This window comes from Pipra filicauda, unplaced genomic scaffold, assembly GCF_003945595.2.
Source record: "Pipra filicauda isolate LSUMZ 115617 unplaced genomic scaffold, ASM394559v2 scaffold189_size1545977_pilon, whole genome shotgun sequence".
NCBI classification, from domain to species: domain Eukaryota; kingdom Metazoa; phylum Chordata; class Aves; order Passeriformes; family Pipridae; genus Pipra; species Pipra filicauda.
The window spans coordinates 398,770-414,539 of NW_024104297.1; the positions used below are offsets into that span (position 1 = coordinate 398,770).

A 15,770-nucleotide genomic window follows, 5' to 3' on the forward strand; every position below is an offset into this window, starting at 1 on the left:
AAACATGCTGGGAACATTAGGCCCATCAGAACAACCCTTCTAGTAATATGAAAAAGTTGCATACAATTCCCTTTGGATCCCTGAAGCTTTATGATCAGCTAAGAACTGTAGTGGTTTGGCTTCTGTAGTTTCACCTGTTTAATAAGAAATGCTATATTTTCGACTGTTTCTGTGATTAATTCCCAGTTGGATACAAGACAGTGGTAGAAAGCATCCTCCTAAATTAAGCAGCTGATCTCTTTCTGTTGCTTTGTGAGGCTAATAACAAGTGAGGCATTAAAAGGGTAGTGAACATGTGTTTCTGGCATATATTCAAGAATGTTTCTATTTAGAAAGTATGAGGTGAGTTTAACTCTTATTATGTATACATCAATACAGTTAAATAACAATATAGCTGTTACCTGTAGAAGCAATGAAACAGAGAGGTAGACTTCTTGATATCTAAAACCCTAATATCTTTAATTAAATGTAAATAAATAGATAGGTTTCACTCCACTTTTGCTTAGAGTGTGAATAAAAGCAACTTGTATTTCTGCTAATGAAGTATAACTTGATAGAGAATCCACAGTGTAAGCGAATCCCGGGCAGGGGTGCCTGATTCCAGGCACCAGCTTGGGCAGTGATAAGTACAGCCAGGAAAAGAGTCACAGGTTTCTGATCAGAACATCTGTCCAGGATCTTGGGAGGGTTTTGGCAATCTGTGCTGTCACAGTTATGCTGCTAACACCACCAGAGCTGGGTGTTATAAACAAAGTTCTTTGGAGCACAATATGTAGAGTCCACTCAGAAAAACTGATTCTGGACTTGTATTCTTTGTGCCCATCTTACTTGTGCCTGAGTATTTTTTTTTCTGCTCCCCTGTGTGCTTGCTTTCCAAGAAGCACCTAGCAATGTGTCTTACTGCTTGGAACACTTGTCAGAACTGCCATTTCAAATGTGGGATTCCCAGGATTTTCAGGAGAAACTCCATTCCAAGAGTTCCCCCTTAATCAGGGCAAGAGATCATAAAATAGGAAGAGAAAAATACTATTGTAACCAGTCAAAACAGCTGTGTAACTGGGCAGCTAAGCAAGGAAATCTTTAGAGACAGCTGTTGTTTCTGAGATCTAATTCTGGCAGGTCTTGCTTCCTTTTCCTTTTATTCTGGGGTGGGGGGTTTTTTGTTTGTTTTTTAAGTTTTCTTTTTCTTTGTGATCTCGGAAGATAAGTCATAAAAGCTTTCCAAAAGATGCCCTTTTTGAGGATTGCTGGTAAGTAGTTAATGAATGTTTACCTACTAGAACCTACATTTCCATTCCAGTAGCACCATAAAGTATAACAGACCTAGTGATTTAGGTTAAGGTGTGCTGACATCTGAAGGAAAGAAGCAGTGGCCAAAGTATTAGATGGACTAAGAATTTTTTGATTTAAAGAATAAAGCTCTGTAATGTTGTTTTAAAAACAGTGATTTTTTTTTCTTTTTTTTGAGGAGGGCAAATATGAAAGGAACTCTTGCATTCTTCATCTTCATCTAAATTAGCATACATCAACAATGCTACAGAAAATCCAGTTAGCTCAGTTATGCCACAGTTATTTCACATCAAGGAGTATTTATTTCAGGAACAGCTGAGGCTGTTTTAAACCTGTCTATGTTAAAGCAAGTTGAGTGATAAATCCCTGACTGGGTCTTTTAAATTATACTCAGTCACCTCCCTTATACTGGCTACAGTGAGGAAAATACAAAGTAAGACATACTGCAAGATTCTCCATTTGGGAAGCTCTGAGGTCGAAACACTTGAGTTTTCAGCCTTTTGATATTATAGCAGAACAATGCAAGGTGGCCAACATCCACTCCTGAATCGAGGTTGTCTGCACTCATTGCAGGATTGTCCCATCTCCCAGTGCTATGAACATATGTACAAGTCATAGACAAAATTGCATGAAGTGTTCTCTTAAATCCCCAAGCCAGGGAACCAGAGGAGGTACAGCACCAGTATCAGCCTCTGTTCTCTGTCAGCTTCTTCAGATTATGTCCAGAGCTACTGGCAATGTCTTAAATTTCTGAAAGCAATCCTTACTTCATAAGTAAAGAGATTTTTGTCCAATTCTGCTAGCAAAACACACTTATAATTCAGACGTCTGAGTCAAAGAGAATGGAAAAATCATGGGTAGTAAGACAATTAGAATTAGTATTTTGTTGTGATTGAGAAAATAATGAAAGTAGATGAGAAATACATGCAAAAATGAGAAGAGAATGTTATGGGGGAAGAGTCTGAGAAAAAACATTAACAGATGAAGCTGATGGAAAGTAGAAAAGGGGTCTATTATTTTATGGTGAGCAAAATACAAGAGAAACTAATAAATTAAGCTTTCTGATATTCTAGTCAGAGCTCTAGAAATATTTAGTGCTGCACAAAGAATCAAACAACATGCACTAGAGAGCAGGGATTTGTGCAAAGGAGCTTGATTTATGCTAAGACTGCATTCCACTTAAGGGAGTGTAAATTACATTTGCAATGACTTTGAGACTGTACATGTGGGTACCAAAAGTCTTTCCACCTGCCTGCAAGAGGAGCAGGAATGTGAAGGGGTCTCAGATTGAAGCTGCACTCAGAGGTTCTGGTTTCTCTCTTGGGAAATTTCATCCTGTTCTCCCCTTTCTTATGCTCTCTGCTGGGAAGATTCTCCCAGTTACCCAACAACTCCAGTTCCTGCCTTACTTCCACACTGCATTCTGCTTAAGGGGAATAGTTCACCTCCACTGAAATCTGCCAACAGCAATTCATTTGTTAGAACCACTGATTCTTGTTTAGTCTTTGTGCAGCACTTGGGTCCTCTTTAATTTGGTGTCAGATCCTGAACAGCCAACAGGAAGCCCAGCTGTTTGGTGTTTACACATAAACCCTAAAACCAAATTATTAAGGAGGCAGTGGGGCAGCTGCTCAGTGGGACCCAGTAAATGAAGGACCCAGTCATAGTTCTAATAAGAGGTAACATTGGAACCAATGAATTTTTTTCTCTGTCTTGGTGTTCCTACCTGTAAAATAAGGATTATTATAAATGTTTGCTTTGTATCTTCTCTGAGCAATTCAGAACATGCTTGTTATGGAAATGGTGAGTGTTTGAGCATAAACAGGAAAGAAATGGGGAGGGTTGTGATCTGAAAATTACTCTCTATCTTGTTCACTCCAAAACATTTAATCTATAATCAGAAAACAGGAGATAAGAATTTTAGGTGTAGAATACTCTGAGGCATTTTTGTCAGATCAGGAGCTTTTTGTATTATCCATTCCTAGACAGATTTATATGATTGTCTTTTAGAAATTTAGAAGGTTTTGTACTAGCAGATCGAATTTAAGATCTTGGAGTAGCCTAGTTTTTCCAATCCCAAATTAACTATAATTTTAGTTTTCAGCCCAAATATGACTACACAGCTCTATAGGCTCATTTTGTTTAGTAAAGGTAAAAGTTACTGGCATAAATTTGACGTGATCAGTAGAAGGATGTCATTTATTTAAATTTTTAGATGTGTTGTATCAGATCGGTTCCAATTTTGAAAAATGCCATCACTTGTCAGCAAATTAATATGTTAAGTAACAAATGTATTTGTTAACATATTAAGTAGTTAGTTGTAAGAATCACTAAGTCCTTAGAAAGTTAGCAGTTATATTTATGAGATCAAACTCAAATGGCTTGCATAAACTAAGAATCAGCAAATTGGATAAGGTATAAATAGATGTAGTCCTGGCCTCCAAAGCTATATTCCCCATTCTGGTAGTTAGACCAGGTTTTTATGGTTTCAAACTTAACGCAAATCGTAGATTGAAGATGCTAAAAGGACTGTCAATGTATACAGTGTGCAATCTATAGGAATTAAATTACATACTCAATTTAGAAGGCAATTTAAAGCATAATAATTGTGCTCAATTAAAAGGCTCTCCTACATGCATCTTCTGTGTTATTCATTTGGGCAACCATAGTTCAGACATCAATGCTGCCAGTTTTCTTCAGAGTATGAAATGCAGTTGGTTTTGCCTGTAAAAGGTCAGGCTGTCTGCACCAAGCACGTGTGGATAGAGTTCTTCTTGCAGAGTTTGCCAGGCTCCAGGTACTTTTACTTCAGTTACAGCCCTGCCTAGATTCAGCTGTGCTGTGCCCATGGCAGTTTGTGCCCATGGCAGTTTGTGCCCATGGCAGTTTGTGCCCATACAAGTGTGTGGGACAGAGCTCGTGGTACAAAGCCTGTAGAGCCGAGGTTGGACAGCAGTGTCTCCTGCCTGTAATTCTGGGGTTGAGGTGCAGTGCAGAGAGAACAGAGTGGCTCCACATGAAGTGCAACAGGGTTGGTCTGGCTCAGACTGGCTCTGCCATACATGCAGCTGCCATCTGAGCTGCTTGGGTGCCTCTGGGTGCTTTGCAAAGAGCTCTGAGTAAGGCACGGCTGCAGTGCCAGAGGATACACCCAGCACAGGAGAGCGGGCTGAGCCACTGGACGTGCACTGTGTGTGCCCTGTGTTCCCTGCTCCCACCCTGGAGCACTGGGCACGCTCCAGGGGTGTCCAGGGGCTCTGCAGGAGCCAGCTTGGTTTCAGTTGGATGTGCTCTCCCCAGCTGTAGACACCAGCTATACCTGCCCTCTCCAGCTCTGGATATCACACTGTCTTTTACCAACACCTTCATTGTCTGGGTTTTTCTGTTTCTCAAGATATTTCAGCTCCCTCTTGTGTTGGAGAATGGAGGTGTGTAATGGACTGCAAACTAGATTTTGGGAATCACTTACGTAAAGATAATTTGCCAGTGGCACCCCGGCTGGCATGTAATAAATTATTATTTGTATTGAGTGAAATGATATTTCCCAACTCACTGAAATCTTTAGCCACCTTAATTCTCCCGTTAACTTAGCAATTCTGACCTCCCCTGCTATTGTGCTCCACTTGCATGCATTCAGAGCTCTCCAAAGTTTACTGATTTCAGAAGAGCTGCATGGGAAGACACAAAGTTGCCAGAAGGTCAGTCACAGGAATAGGCCCATGCACCACAACCTGACACATTTAAACAAACGAATGCTCACTTTATGGTTTGCCATTTGTTGTAATGCTGGCTCCTTTACAAAGTTGAGGTTACTTTATCTTTTCATGGAATTAATGCTTAGATGTGATAGTTATGGATGAGCACTTTCCCTACAGGGAGCAACACATAAAACACTAGTGGTGATGTTATGTCACTACTGTCTTGTAGAGATGATTTGATGAGAAACAGGTGAATACAAATAAATGGATGTTTAGTTGTGTGTGACAATTTTATTGGCTTTGCCTGGAGGGATATGTACTGGTGGAGATGCTCCACAGAGAAAGGCTCTGCTTCTGCTTGCCCGGATTTCAAATGCAAGATAATATAGGGGAGGTGCTGCAGCACTGACCTCAGCTACTGTAGTGACTGTAAATATTGGTACTGCTGCCAAACTGCATAAGATTCTGTATGTAAGTTAAGCATTTAGAATTCCTCCTGCAAGTTAGCACAAAGCAAGCCAACTGCATAATGTGCAACTCCTGACATTTGCAGTATCTCATAAAAACCCACTGCAAATTTAAGTTGTCAAAGTGGTCATTCAACAAGTCTTCTGGACTTGCTACACAGGGGCATGTTGTGGTTTAGGAATCATTTCCATAAAGCTGCCCAAAGCCTAAGAATGGGTGTACACATTTACAAGGATTGACTTCCACTGTACTCGCATTTAATTTCTTTTCTCTTTATATAAGTAAATGGTCAACAAATGTGAAGATGTGAACAAATATTGAAAAATACATTTCAAAGCTGTGTATTTATTTTATGAACATGAATACTTGTAGCAGAAATTTCCATGCACTGAGTCAAAATGAGAAAGACTGAGTTACTTTTATGAGTCCAAAATGTCAGCAGGGTCAAAATTAAATAGACAATCTGCAGTGATGCAAATATATTAGTCTCCATCTATGGCTGTGTAAACAATGCAGCCAGACACTTCTTTAATATGCCTGTGCAGTTAATATCGAATTGATATCTGAAACAGCTGGCTTATTGCTATTTCACCAATGTGCCCATGAATCTCTCACACAAAGTATTTAATAATGTACAAGATTCTAAACCCACTGAAATCAGAGGATGTTTTTTTCTGTTACATTCAGGGTATTTTCCAGGGGTGAAGATACAGAACTTGGCTAGAATTCTTAGTCTTGGGTTGTGTGATCTCTATGAAGGTAAACAGATGACTGCTACCCAACTTCAAACCTCTCACAAACATCTGACAAATTTCCTTTCACTTAAGATGCAAAACATGAGTAAGCCTTAGATGTCTGGAGAGATTCTTAATTTCTCCTTGCTTACAAACTCTAATTAGTTTATATAGTATGGATGTCGAATAAAGAAAACCCTTTAAGCTTCAGATGTCTGCAGTGGAGGTTTATTGTTCAGAAAAGTGGACATTGGGAGCTGCTGATCATGTTTACCATGAACTTAGAGTCCTTTCTTACCAGGCACAATATAGGGTTCTCCACTCTCATTAGTTGTTGCTGTCTGATTCAGTTTTCAGAAGCATTTATAGGCAGAATTTCTTATGCTGACTTTTGAAGTGATGTTATCTCTTCTGGGAAAAGTTGTTCCACAGCTGTTTTAAGGGGACAGGTTCCTATATCTTCCTTTGGAGCACACAGTGTTGGTCACTCCATCTGACATGATGCTGAGGTATGTGGACCCTTTGCCTGGGGTGGCATTTCTGGTGAAGAATTGCACCCAAAAGCACAAACTTACTGGTCTATAAAAGTACCCTTTACTGTATGTGGTGAGGTTTTTCTCAGGACATTCCTGGTTCACACTCCTCATAAGTTTATGTTAATAAATATGATAGATGTAGACTGCTGTGACTGAATCTTGTCTTTATTCCTTCTTCTTAGGTAGGTTTTTGCAATTACTCACAGCTGGGCAGACTTGTGAATTCTGTGAATTGCCTTTACTGAATCTGGCATGAAAATTTCCCTGTAAAAGTGTTTTTTATTTTTCATGCAGAAAGAATGTATTACAGCCCTGAGAAAAAGTACTATCAGAGGGAAGTAGCTGTAGCTTAATATATTTGTTGATAATTTCACTGTTTTTTCTTAAAAATTGCCAAGATTTGTTCCTACAACAGATTGTGATTTTTTACAGGCACAGTACCTCATGAAAAGAATAGTGGTTTTGTTCTTCCAAACTGGTATTTCTTAATTGTCAGCATAAATGAAAGCAAGATGGTAGCAAACTTTTCCTGGACACAAGGTTGGAGAGAACAAATGTAAAATATGCCTGTGTTCAGGCAAAGTATTTAAATAGGAGTGATGTGGAGTAGGTAGGGGGACTTTTTTTTCAGTCATGTACTTCTGCTTTTCCAAAAAAAAAAAAAAAAAGGTTTATAATGAATTATTTTAACATATGTGGAAAGGATAGAAGGTTCTTTGCATTTTGTGTTTAATTCCAAACCACTGAAGAGGGAAGTAATTAAAGTGATGTGTGCCTCCAAAGAAATGTGGAATTGACATTTTATTCCTAACTGGTTTCTCTTATGTCTGGCTATTACTAGCAGAAAGGCACCAGCTGTTATTAGGCTTGGCTTGCTTTGTTAAGTTTCCAGTGTACAAATACTTTATAATTGATTTTATAATTCATCTCTAATGAAGTATTGTAGAGGTTCCATTCCTTCCTGTTGTAGGAAACTGTCCCTATGACATCAATGGCACCTTGGCCTCAATTAAGCCTGAAAAAATGAAACCAGATTTAGTAAAATGAAACTCTCTAGAAGGCCTCAGTGTAGAACCAGTTCAACCTCAATTACTGTCCAACTCTTGAGGTTTGAAAACAAAAGCCAACTATGTTTTTGGAAGTTCTTCTGTCACTGCCTTGGCATGGAATTTGCAACTTTGATTTCTTCCAAGTCTGAGGCTTAGATGATTTCCCCTGGTCTCCCTCTCTGTCAAATACTGGACAGCTGATAGATTTGGATTGCAAGTTTTGCCTTCTCTCACTCAGTGTAAGTGGTGACAACCAGTATATTTTTGTTGAATTTGAGGTACCTTTCTTGAAGTATTTGATGAACTGTGATGTCACATCACAGTACTCCCACCTCCTCCTACAGTTTATTCCTGTGCTGATGGAGATAGAGGCAGTCAGCTCTGGCAGCTACAGGGTTTTAGGAATTAATTGACTCTAAATTCATGGTCAGGCCAGCTTTGTGTGAAGGAATCATGTCCCAAAGAGAAGTGCCTGTTTCGTTTAGGGGTAATCACACCATCCTTCTGCTTGCAGCCAGTTTTGGAACTACCTCTTTTCAATCACTTTCCATCTGCAAAATGAATGTTTGGTGTTTCTGGTTGCCCTGCTCCCCATTCAGCTTGCCCACCAGAGGGCAAAACTGTGTGTGTGTTCTGACCTAAGTAAAACCACTACCCATTCCCTCATCTTGTGGCACAAAATAGGAAACTTTTACAATCAGAAGATTCAGCTCTTCCTGTTGTAAGAAGACCACGGGCATGAGTCAGGTTATTTGATGTAAGAGAAGCAGCACTGCTTTCTGACGTGGTTTATTAGGTTGGATCTGAAAACACTAAGACTTTGCACAAGTTTGGGTCTACACCTGAGCTGTACAGCTGGACTTGATGAGCTAATCCAAATACTGGACAGGTAAACATAATGCTCCTTGTGATTCCCTGTTTTTACAGCTGAGGAAATAGATGTTATAGATCGTTTTACTTAAGTGATTATTCTTCTCATTTTTGCAATCTAATCTACCTACTAACAAGTACAGGGCCTAGGGACTTAAGTACAGCCCCAAAATTCAGGAATCAAAGCATAATGAAAGGTCAAATTCCCTTTTTATTCTTGCCTTCTGAAAACTGCACCTCGAATCTATTTTACAGTGAAGAAAGAACCAAAATATTTCAAGTTTTCAGTGTACAGACAATCACAAATAGAGCTGTTCCCCAGATTAGTGGAACTAAATAAAAACATCATGAATCCACTCTACCTCAAGCTCACCCACTACACAATCATCCCCCAAGTGTGATGTGATAACAGAAGATGCACAGAACCACTTTAAATCATAAAAAGGCAAAGCAAGAATATAGGGATTGCATTTTGCTTTACAAAGGCTCAAACCCAAGAAAATGAAAGAAACTCTTTTTAAACATGTTTAAATGAAAGTTCTGTAATAATGCAGTTCTTTGTTTTAAGACTCAGAATTTATAATTTCTTATAGTTCACTTCAAAGTCAGGTTCTCTGACTACATGCATACATAGGCTTTTGCTATAAATTATCTACTTTTACATTTGATTTGTGAACACATCATATATTATAGGGGCAGCAGATTTCATAGCTGTCTTTATTTGCCATTGTAGTGAGTTCTTTTGAACTCAATACCCCATATTGTTTTCAGAGCACTGAATTTAGTTTACCCAAACCCCTGCCAACAGTTTGTGTATCACCACTGATCTTTCGCTGTGCTGTCTTGAGAGAAGAAACAGCATGTTTCAGAGCTATAAACAGAGACCTCAAGATCCTTACTATAGCCAGCCATGGTGTAACACACACGAGGTTATTTATGGTAACAGTAATGTCCCTTTGTTTCTACAGGATTGGACTCACTGCTCAGAAGGTGCATGCCCTGATACTCCCAACACAGAAATATTAACTGATTATTCAGATTAATTCAACAGCTGATTCAATTAGTCTGATACTTATCCCCCTTTCTTTCTCCTAATCAAATCCCATTTTCCCCTAGAGGTCAATAATGCAAATATTTATACACAGATTGATATATTTATTTTCTAGTTCAGTTGTTAATTTATATACCTTTTTGGGGTTGATTCCAACTGTTTGATTTGAGTGTGCCTTTGTCTGTTTTGACTCATGTTGCCTAATGCTCTCTTGCTTAGGAATCAGTAAAAGCCTGTCTTTCTATAACCTGGCTCCCTCCTCCTGCTCAGTGCATCTCACTTCATTGAACTATTGAAGCAGTTGAGCAAACAGAGGTCTGGTCTGCTGTCTGCTCTGAAATATTTTGCAAGTAGAGAAACAGTCCTTGTGTTTCCTTGCCCTGGCAATGCTAGTGCAAGCAAAAGTGGTACATAGAGAAGATTTGTGTCTTGTCCAACTCCGTTTTGCTCAGTAGCAAGTACTGCATTAGTACAGGAGCAACCAAAGCTCACAGAGGCAAGAGAGTCACCCTGGAACACAGATCAACATTACAACTCCATTTTAACCTTACTCCTGGGATGCTCATTCTAGAGGCTAGGTGATAACTAACCTTCAGAGGAAACACTCTTAGACATAGAATTTTGAATAAAAAGCAAAGTCAAGTCAACACTTACTCATAAAATTCAGCTGCAGGAGTGAGCTTGTACTTCGAGTATTTAGTACCATTGCCAAGCACTGATGCATTGAAGAGTTTGGGATCTGTACAGTTTGGACTGTTCCAACTGTTGTCACAGTTTGTCCAGGGGAGCTCAAATGTGAATGACGAAAATAGATAATACAGAGACCAAGCTATGATAACGTTGTAGTAGAAACCCACGTAAAGAGCTATGAGTATCACTGCATAGCCTACACCTAAAGACAAAGGAAAACTAGATTACACATTGTGTTTGACATGCAACAGTATATGCAAGCACTGTATTTGTACTCAGCCATACATATATGATTGCAAATTCATTTTAGATCTTCACAACAGTAAAAGGAATTTTTGCCATTTACATACACACATGCAGACACAATGTCTCTGACCTTAAAACAAAAAATTACAGCAATGAATTTGGAAAATGACTGGGTTTTATCAAATCCACTTGTTTGCCAGAAAAAGAAATTAAGCAATGTCAAAATTTGCCCTTGTACAACTCCATTGCTGATTTGCTTCCAATGCAGAAGATTGCAAGCCCATGTTAGGAGTGAAACTCACTTTATCTTCATGATGTCAGAGACCTTGGCAACTTCTCTTGGAAAAGTAAAGCTTGATACTTAAATGAAGTTTCCCTATGCCTCATGTTCCCACCCTGAACTAGTTTGGAGCAGACACCAATCCCTCTCTTGTTTCTTTCCCATCATTACTCTCCAGTTTGGCTTCTATCAGCATGTAACTGGTCCAAACCATGCATGAAACAGTCTGTGCTATTCCACTGCGGGTCTCCAGGTGGTTTTTGGGCATGCCAATAATCTTGGTGAATATCAAGTTGGGGTTAAACTGCGTATGGACATTCAAACCTTTTTATTATCTCCCTGGGATTACAGAATTCCCAGTGTAAACATTCTCTTTTGATTTTGAACATTTGCTTTGTGTTTTTGCGTATTGCGAAGTGTGTTTGGAGGGATCCTTTAGCAAGACAGGCCAGAGTGTGCCTGTTCTCCTCCACTGTCCATTGGAAAATGGACATTTTCCAACGGTTTTGCAGGAGGCTTTGGTATTAATGTTGGAGCAGAACAGAAGTTGGTTGCCAGGATTGTTCAGGAAGCTTTCTTTACCTTGACTTCAATCATTCTTCCTTTAGTATGTGTGCAGCATTGTTCCCTGACTCCTCCCCCCAAGTTGTATATATTGCATATAACAGACAGAGACTACAGCCATTTTATACATCACTGTATTGTCATAGCACCCAAGTATAAACCTGTACTTCTAATCTTTTCAGTTTTGTTTTTTGGGAATACTGCATAGGAGGCCTAGCAGTTGGAGATTATTAGGCTTTCATATTTCTTTATAAAGTAAGGAAGTAGTACACACTGTGAGTATTAATCCTTGCTTTGAAATTTGCATAAGGAACAGATGCTGACCCTGAAGGAGCTGGCAGTTCAAAGACTGCTGCGTGTACAAAAGTTACTCTTTGCTCTTCAGGAGGCTTTTAATCTGTAAAACAGTTTGCTCTTCCCTAACACGGGAAAAACTGTGAAAGTAAAGATGAAACTGTATTTTCAAATCCTTGATGCTTAAATGAATCTAGTACAGGAACACTCTAGTGATATATTATGATCAATATAATGGAGAGGAGGGGGGAATCACCCCAGGGGATAATTCTTAAGTATTAAGGTGAATGTTAAAATACAAATAATACAAAAAATATGAATACTATGAATAACATATCTTGAGCTGAAATTGGATGATTGCTGTTTAAAAAAAGTGTTCCTGACATTCCTCCAGTTCAGAAGGGCAATGAGAGATGTTTAATATCAAGATTAAAAATTACTGGATCAAATGTGTCCTAAATGGCACTTCCCTGAAATCTTGAGAATGCTCAGGAATGAATTTGCTGTCCTGTTTCTAGGTTTTCTTAAAAGTAATGCTGCTCCACCCACAGTCTAAAATAAACCCTAGAAAAATGCAGAGATGAAAACAGAGTGTGTTACAAAGGTTACAGGATATATTTTTAATTGCATGTGTTATGACAGCATCTCATTAGAAGTCCTTAGAGTTCATAGCAATAATATTCACAGCTAAAATTAGTACTATAGTGCTGTTCATTTAGAGAAGCTGTTATAAATTTGTGTAGACTGTGTACTTTTCCTTTGAGTGAGAGATTTGAGTTATCCCAGAAACAACTCCGAAACATTAGCAGTAAAATGTATTTGTGTGCTATCAGAAGTTTTAGTTAAAACTTTAAAAGTACTGAGTTTATACTGAGGTGCAGATACAACTGAATGCTTATTTTTGAGAATTAAATAACTTATGCTATTCTATATCCTTGTAATAAGAACCCTTAAAAATGAACAGCAATGAATGTTTAGTCCACCCTGAAAATGTCAGCTTAAAAACACGAATGGAATGTCAACGAGACTATACATGAAATAAGTTCTATTTTCTTTTCTCATAATCTTTTCAATCCTGAAGTCAACACATAGAGTACCTCTGAGCACAGTGGTATTTGGCTCAAACACTTTGAGATCCTGAAGGTCTCATTTTTGCAGTTCAGTCTTCAAAATCCTCCTTGTCATACAAAGGTTCTTCAGGTTCCTGGGTGCTGAGATGATTTTTTTTCTCCCATCATGGGATTATATAAGGGCTAGGTAAATCTATATGAATTAATTTTAAAATTTTGGGGCACCTATTTTATTAGCTTGCTAATTTATTTTTTTGTTATGTCTCTGATTTTGCTGTGTGTTTTGAGTTTGACTGGTAAGAAAGAAAACCTTCACTTTTCCTATTCTGTGACGCTAGATTGCTTGAAGAGGAAAGCTGTATTTTGAGAAAGAAGACTAACATTTACTCAGTGTAACCTATATCCAAGCAGCAGATCCCTCAAGTTTGGATTGCTATTGTTAAGCTCCTCAGCTTTTGTCAGTCACAGGAGGGACATGATCAGAATTTTAAGGTTCTAAGATCAGCTGAGCTTAACTGGTTTCATTTCAGGTAGCTCTGTGTTGAAAAGGCTTTTGTATAAAATTTTAGATACAATCTGGTATAGATACAAGGAAACTTACATTTTTTTGCTGGTAAGCAATGGTTAAGAAAATTCTTGAGGCTCCTTAACAAACACTTGTTTCATGTACAGAACACCTATGGTTTCTTTCACACAGGGAGATCCCTTTTATCCCTGGTCAATGCTAAACACCCTGATCAGCATCCAAACACCTAACTTGGCTATTTTTAACTTGCAGAGTGATTTATCTCAGTGCACAAACAACACTCCACAGCCTTTTATTCAGCAATGCTGGAGAGTTAATCCTAGTGGAAAACACTCAATAGTAATGTTCAGATTTTACTGAGTGCTTTTCACTGCTAGATTTGAAAACCACTTAACAAAGTCTGTCAGAATCATTGCTCCCATTTCATAGGCAGGAAAACTGAGGCACAGAGATACCACAGAGAACTCGTGTGATGTGACAAATCCAGTGGCTGAACTACAGTCTTCATGTTGTAGTGTTGTAGCCTCTGTGGTGTGCTGACTTCTGCAGAGAATTCTCCATGGTCCCTGATTGGAGCAGTGGTTATCTTAGTCAATGGGGAAGACAGAGCTGAACTGACCCCCATGGGATTCGGTATTTCCAATGTTTGCATTGCCAAACCCCTCCCTCCACCTAGAGATCTTCAGTTCCTCCCACTCCCCAGTGTGCAGGGGAAAGGGAGGACAGGGCTGAACTGCTCCTGCTCGTGGCTCTCTGTTGCACTCAGCCAGGTGTCACCCTGAAGATGATTTCTGTGGCTTTTCCCATTTTGTGCTTCATCTGTGATAACAAAAAGACTTCTAACTTCATGGATTGGGGAAGGGTCACCAAGTACAATGTTGTCTGTGAAAGCTGAGAGACCTTTACTTTGTTTGTGATCACAGGTGTGTGGCACCCTCACGGTGCTGAGGGACACTTACCTTTGAAAACTGGACAGATTTTCCAGACAGTGGCAGCCCCTTCTCGGTTATATTGTCCCAGTGCTAATTCCATATAGAACAGGGGCATTCCCGCAATGATTAAGAAGAGAATATAGGGAATAAGAAAAGCACCTGGAAAGACATTAAGTAGACACTGTAGTCTTTGTATTGATTACATTTTGCTTTCTCTGCTGCTTACATTTACTGGCTAAAGACAAAGCCATTGCCTTGGGGAAGTAGAAAGCAAATATTAGGAAGGAAGAACCCATATTTTCTTGTCCCTTTCCTGTATTTTTTTAAGGTCTCAGAGACAGTAACCGTAAAAGAAGCTGTGGGCCAAAGCTCCTATCACCCCCTAATGTTTCCCCTCTGCTTTTTGTCTTTAAAGGGGAATAAAGTGTCCCTGAGAACTAGTCCCTAACAAAAGAAAAAATGATGCTGAACACACTTGCACAGCTTAAAGGGAAAGGGATCATGAAAAATTTTGTTAAGTTTTTTTAGTGTAGTAAAAAAAGTTCAAAATGGGGTATGGAGCCAGCAACAGAGGAGAAAAATGTGAGTTCCTGCAAGTGCAGCTTAAATCATACTGTGTGAGGTGTCTGCAGGAATCTCTGGCTTTAAAATTAATCATATGATATTTGGGCTTCCATGGCATATTTTGGTTTTTGCTGTAATAAATTCTCTTATTCTTATGAAATGGGTTAGACAACCCTCCCTTTCCAATGGCTCATGGCCATTAATGTGGAGGATGTACCAGGTTCCCCTGGTAGGCCCAAGCACAGCATCTTTATATTGCAGCAGGACAGTGCCAGGGCTGCTTGCACCTTCCTGGAACACATCACTGGGCTGAGGGTTCTCCTGTGAGTTTGGACTGTCACCAAAAATCTGTCACCTCTGGAAAAATCAATGCTACTGTAGCATGAAATAGAAAAGCATCATCTAATGTAGAAACCATCTGAAAACTTCTTGGCTATTTTATATGGTCCAGGTCACAGAAAGATTTCCCCAGCGCATGGCTATGTGTGATATTATAAAACCATTATAGCTGGTGTCACGTTTAATAACTGGGTGCTCTGTCAGTTCTCTGTTTTGTGGGACCTGCAAAGTGTAGCTTTTATTTTATTGCATAGCTTACTTGGTCAAGAACAGTTTAATTAATGTAAAATTTGCCTCTATTAAAAAACATTAAAACCATTATTTGCTGACAGAATGATTACTTATCCTGAATAATTGACTGCTGTCCTTAGGAGTTATGTATGAAAAGGAAAACAGATAGTGAAAATCATGGTTCAATTTTTCAGCAAAAGAAAAAATAACCCAGCAGCTTGTCTGCTTTTCCCTGTAGCAAGTGGTAGAAACTTCTGCAAACCTTTAAAAACTGTTGTGCTGGTCTAGTAATCTGAAAACTTCCTTTGCAAAAAGAAGTAAGTTTGCATTGCTCCTAA

The 15,770-nt window shown here is 39.0% G+C and overlaps 1 protein-coding gene across 1 annotated transcript in view; it reads right to left on the minus strand.

Annotated features, from left to right (window-relative positions):
- The window catches only part of SLC6A2 (solute carrier family 6 member 2), a 66,871-nt gene that overhangs the window by 31,189 nt on the left and 19,912 nt on the right, over positions 1-15,770 (minus strand). The window contains 2 exon segments of the mRNA XM_027729603.2: positions 10,351-10,588; positions 14,326-14,457. Coding sequence (XP_027585404.2) covers positions 10,351-10,588; positions 14,326-14,457 — 370 coding nt within the window.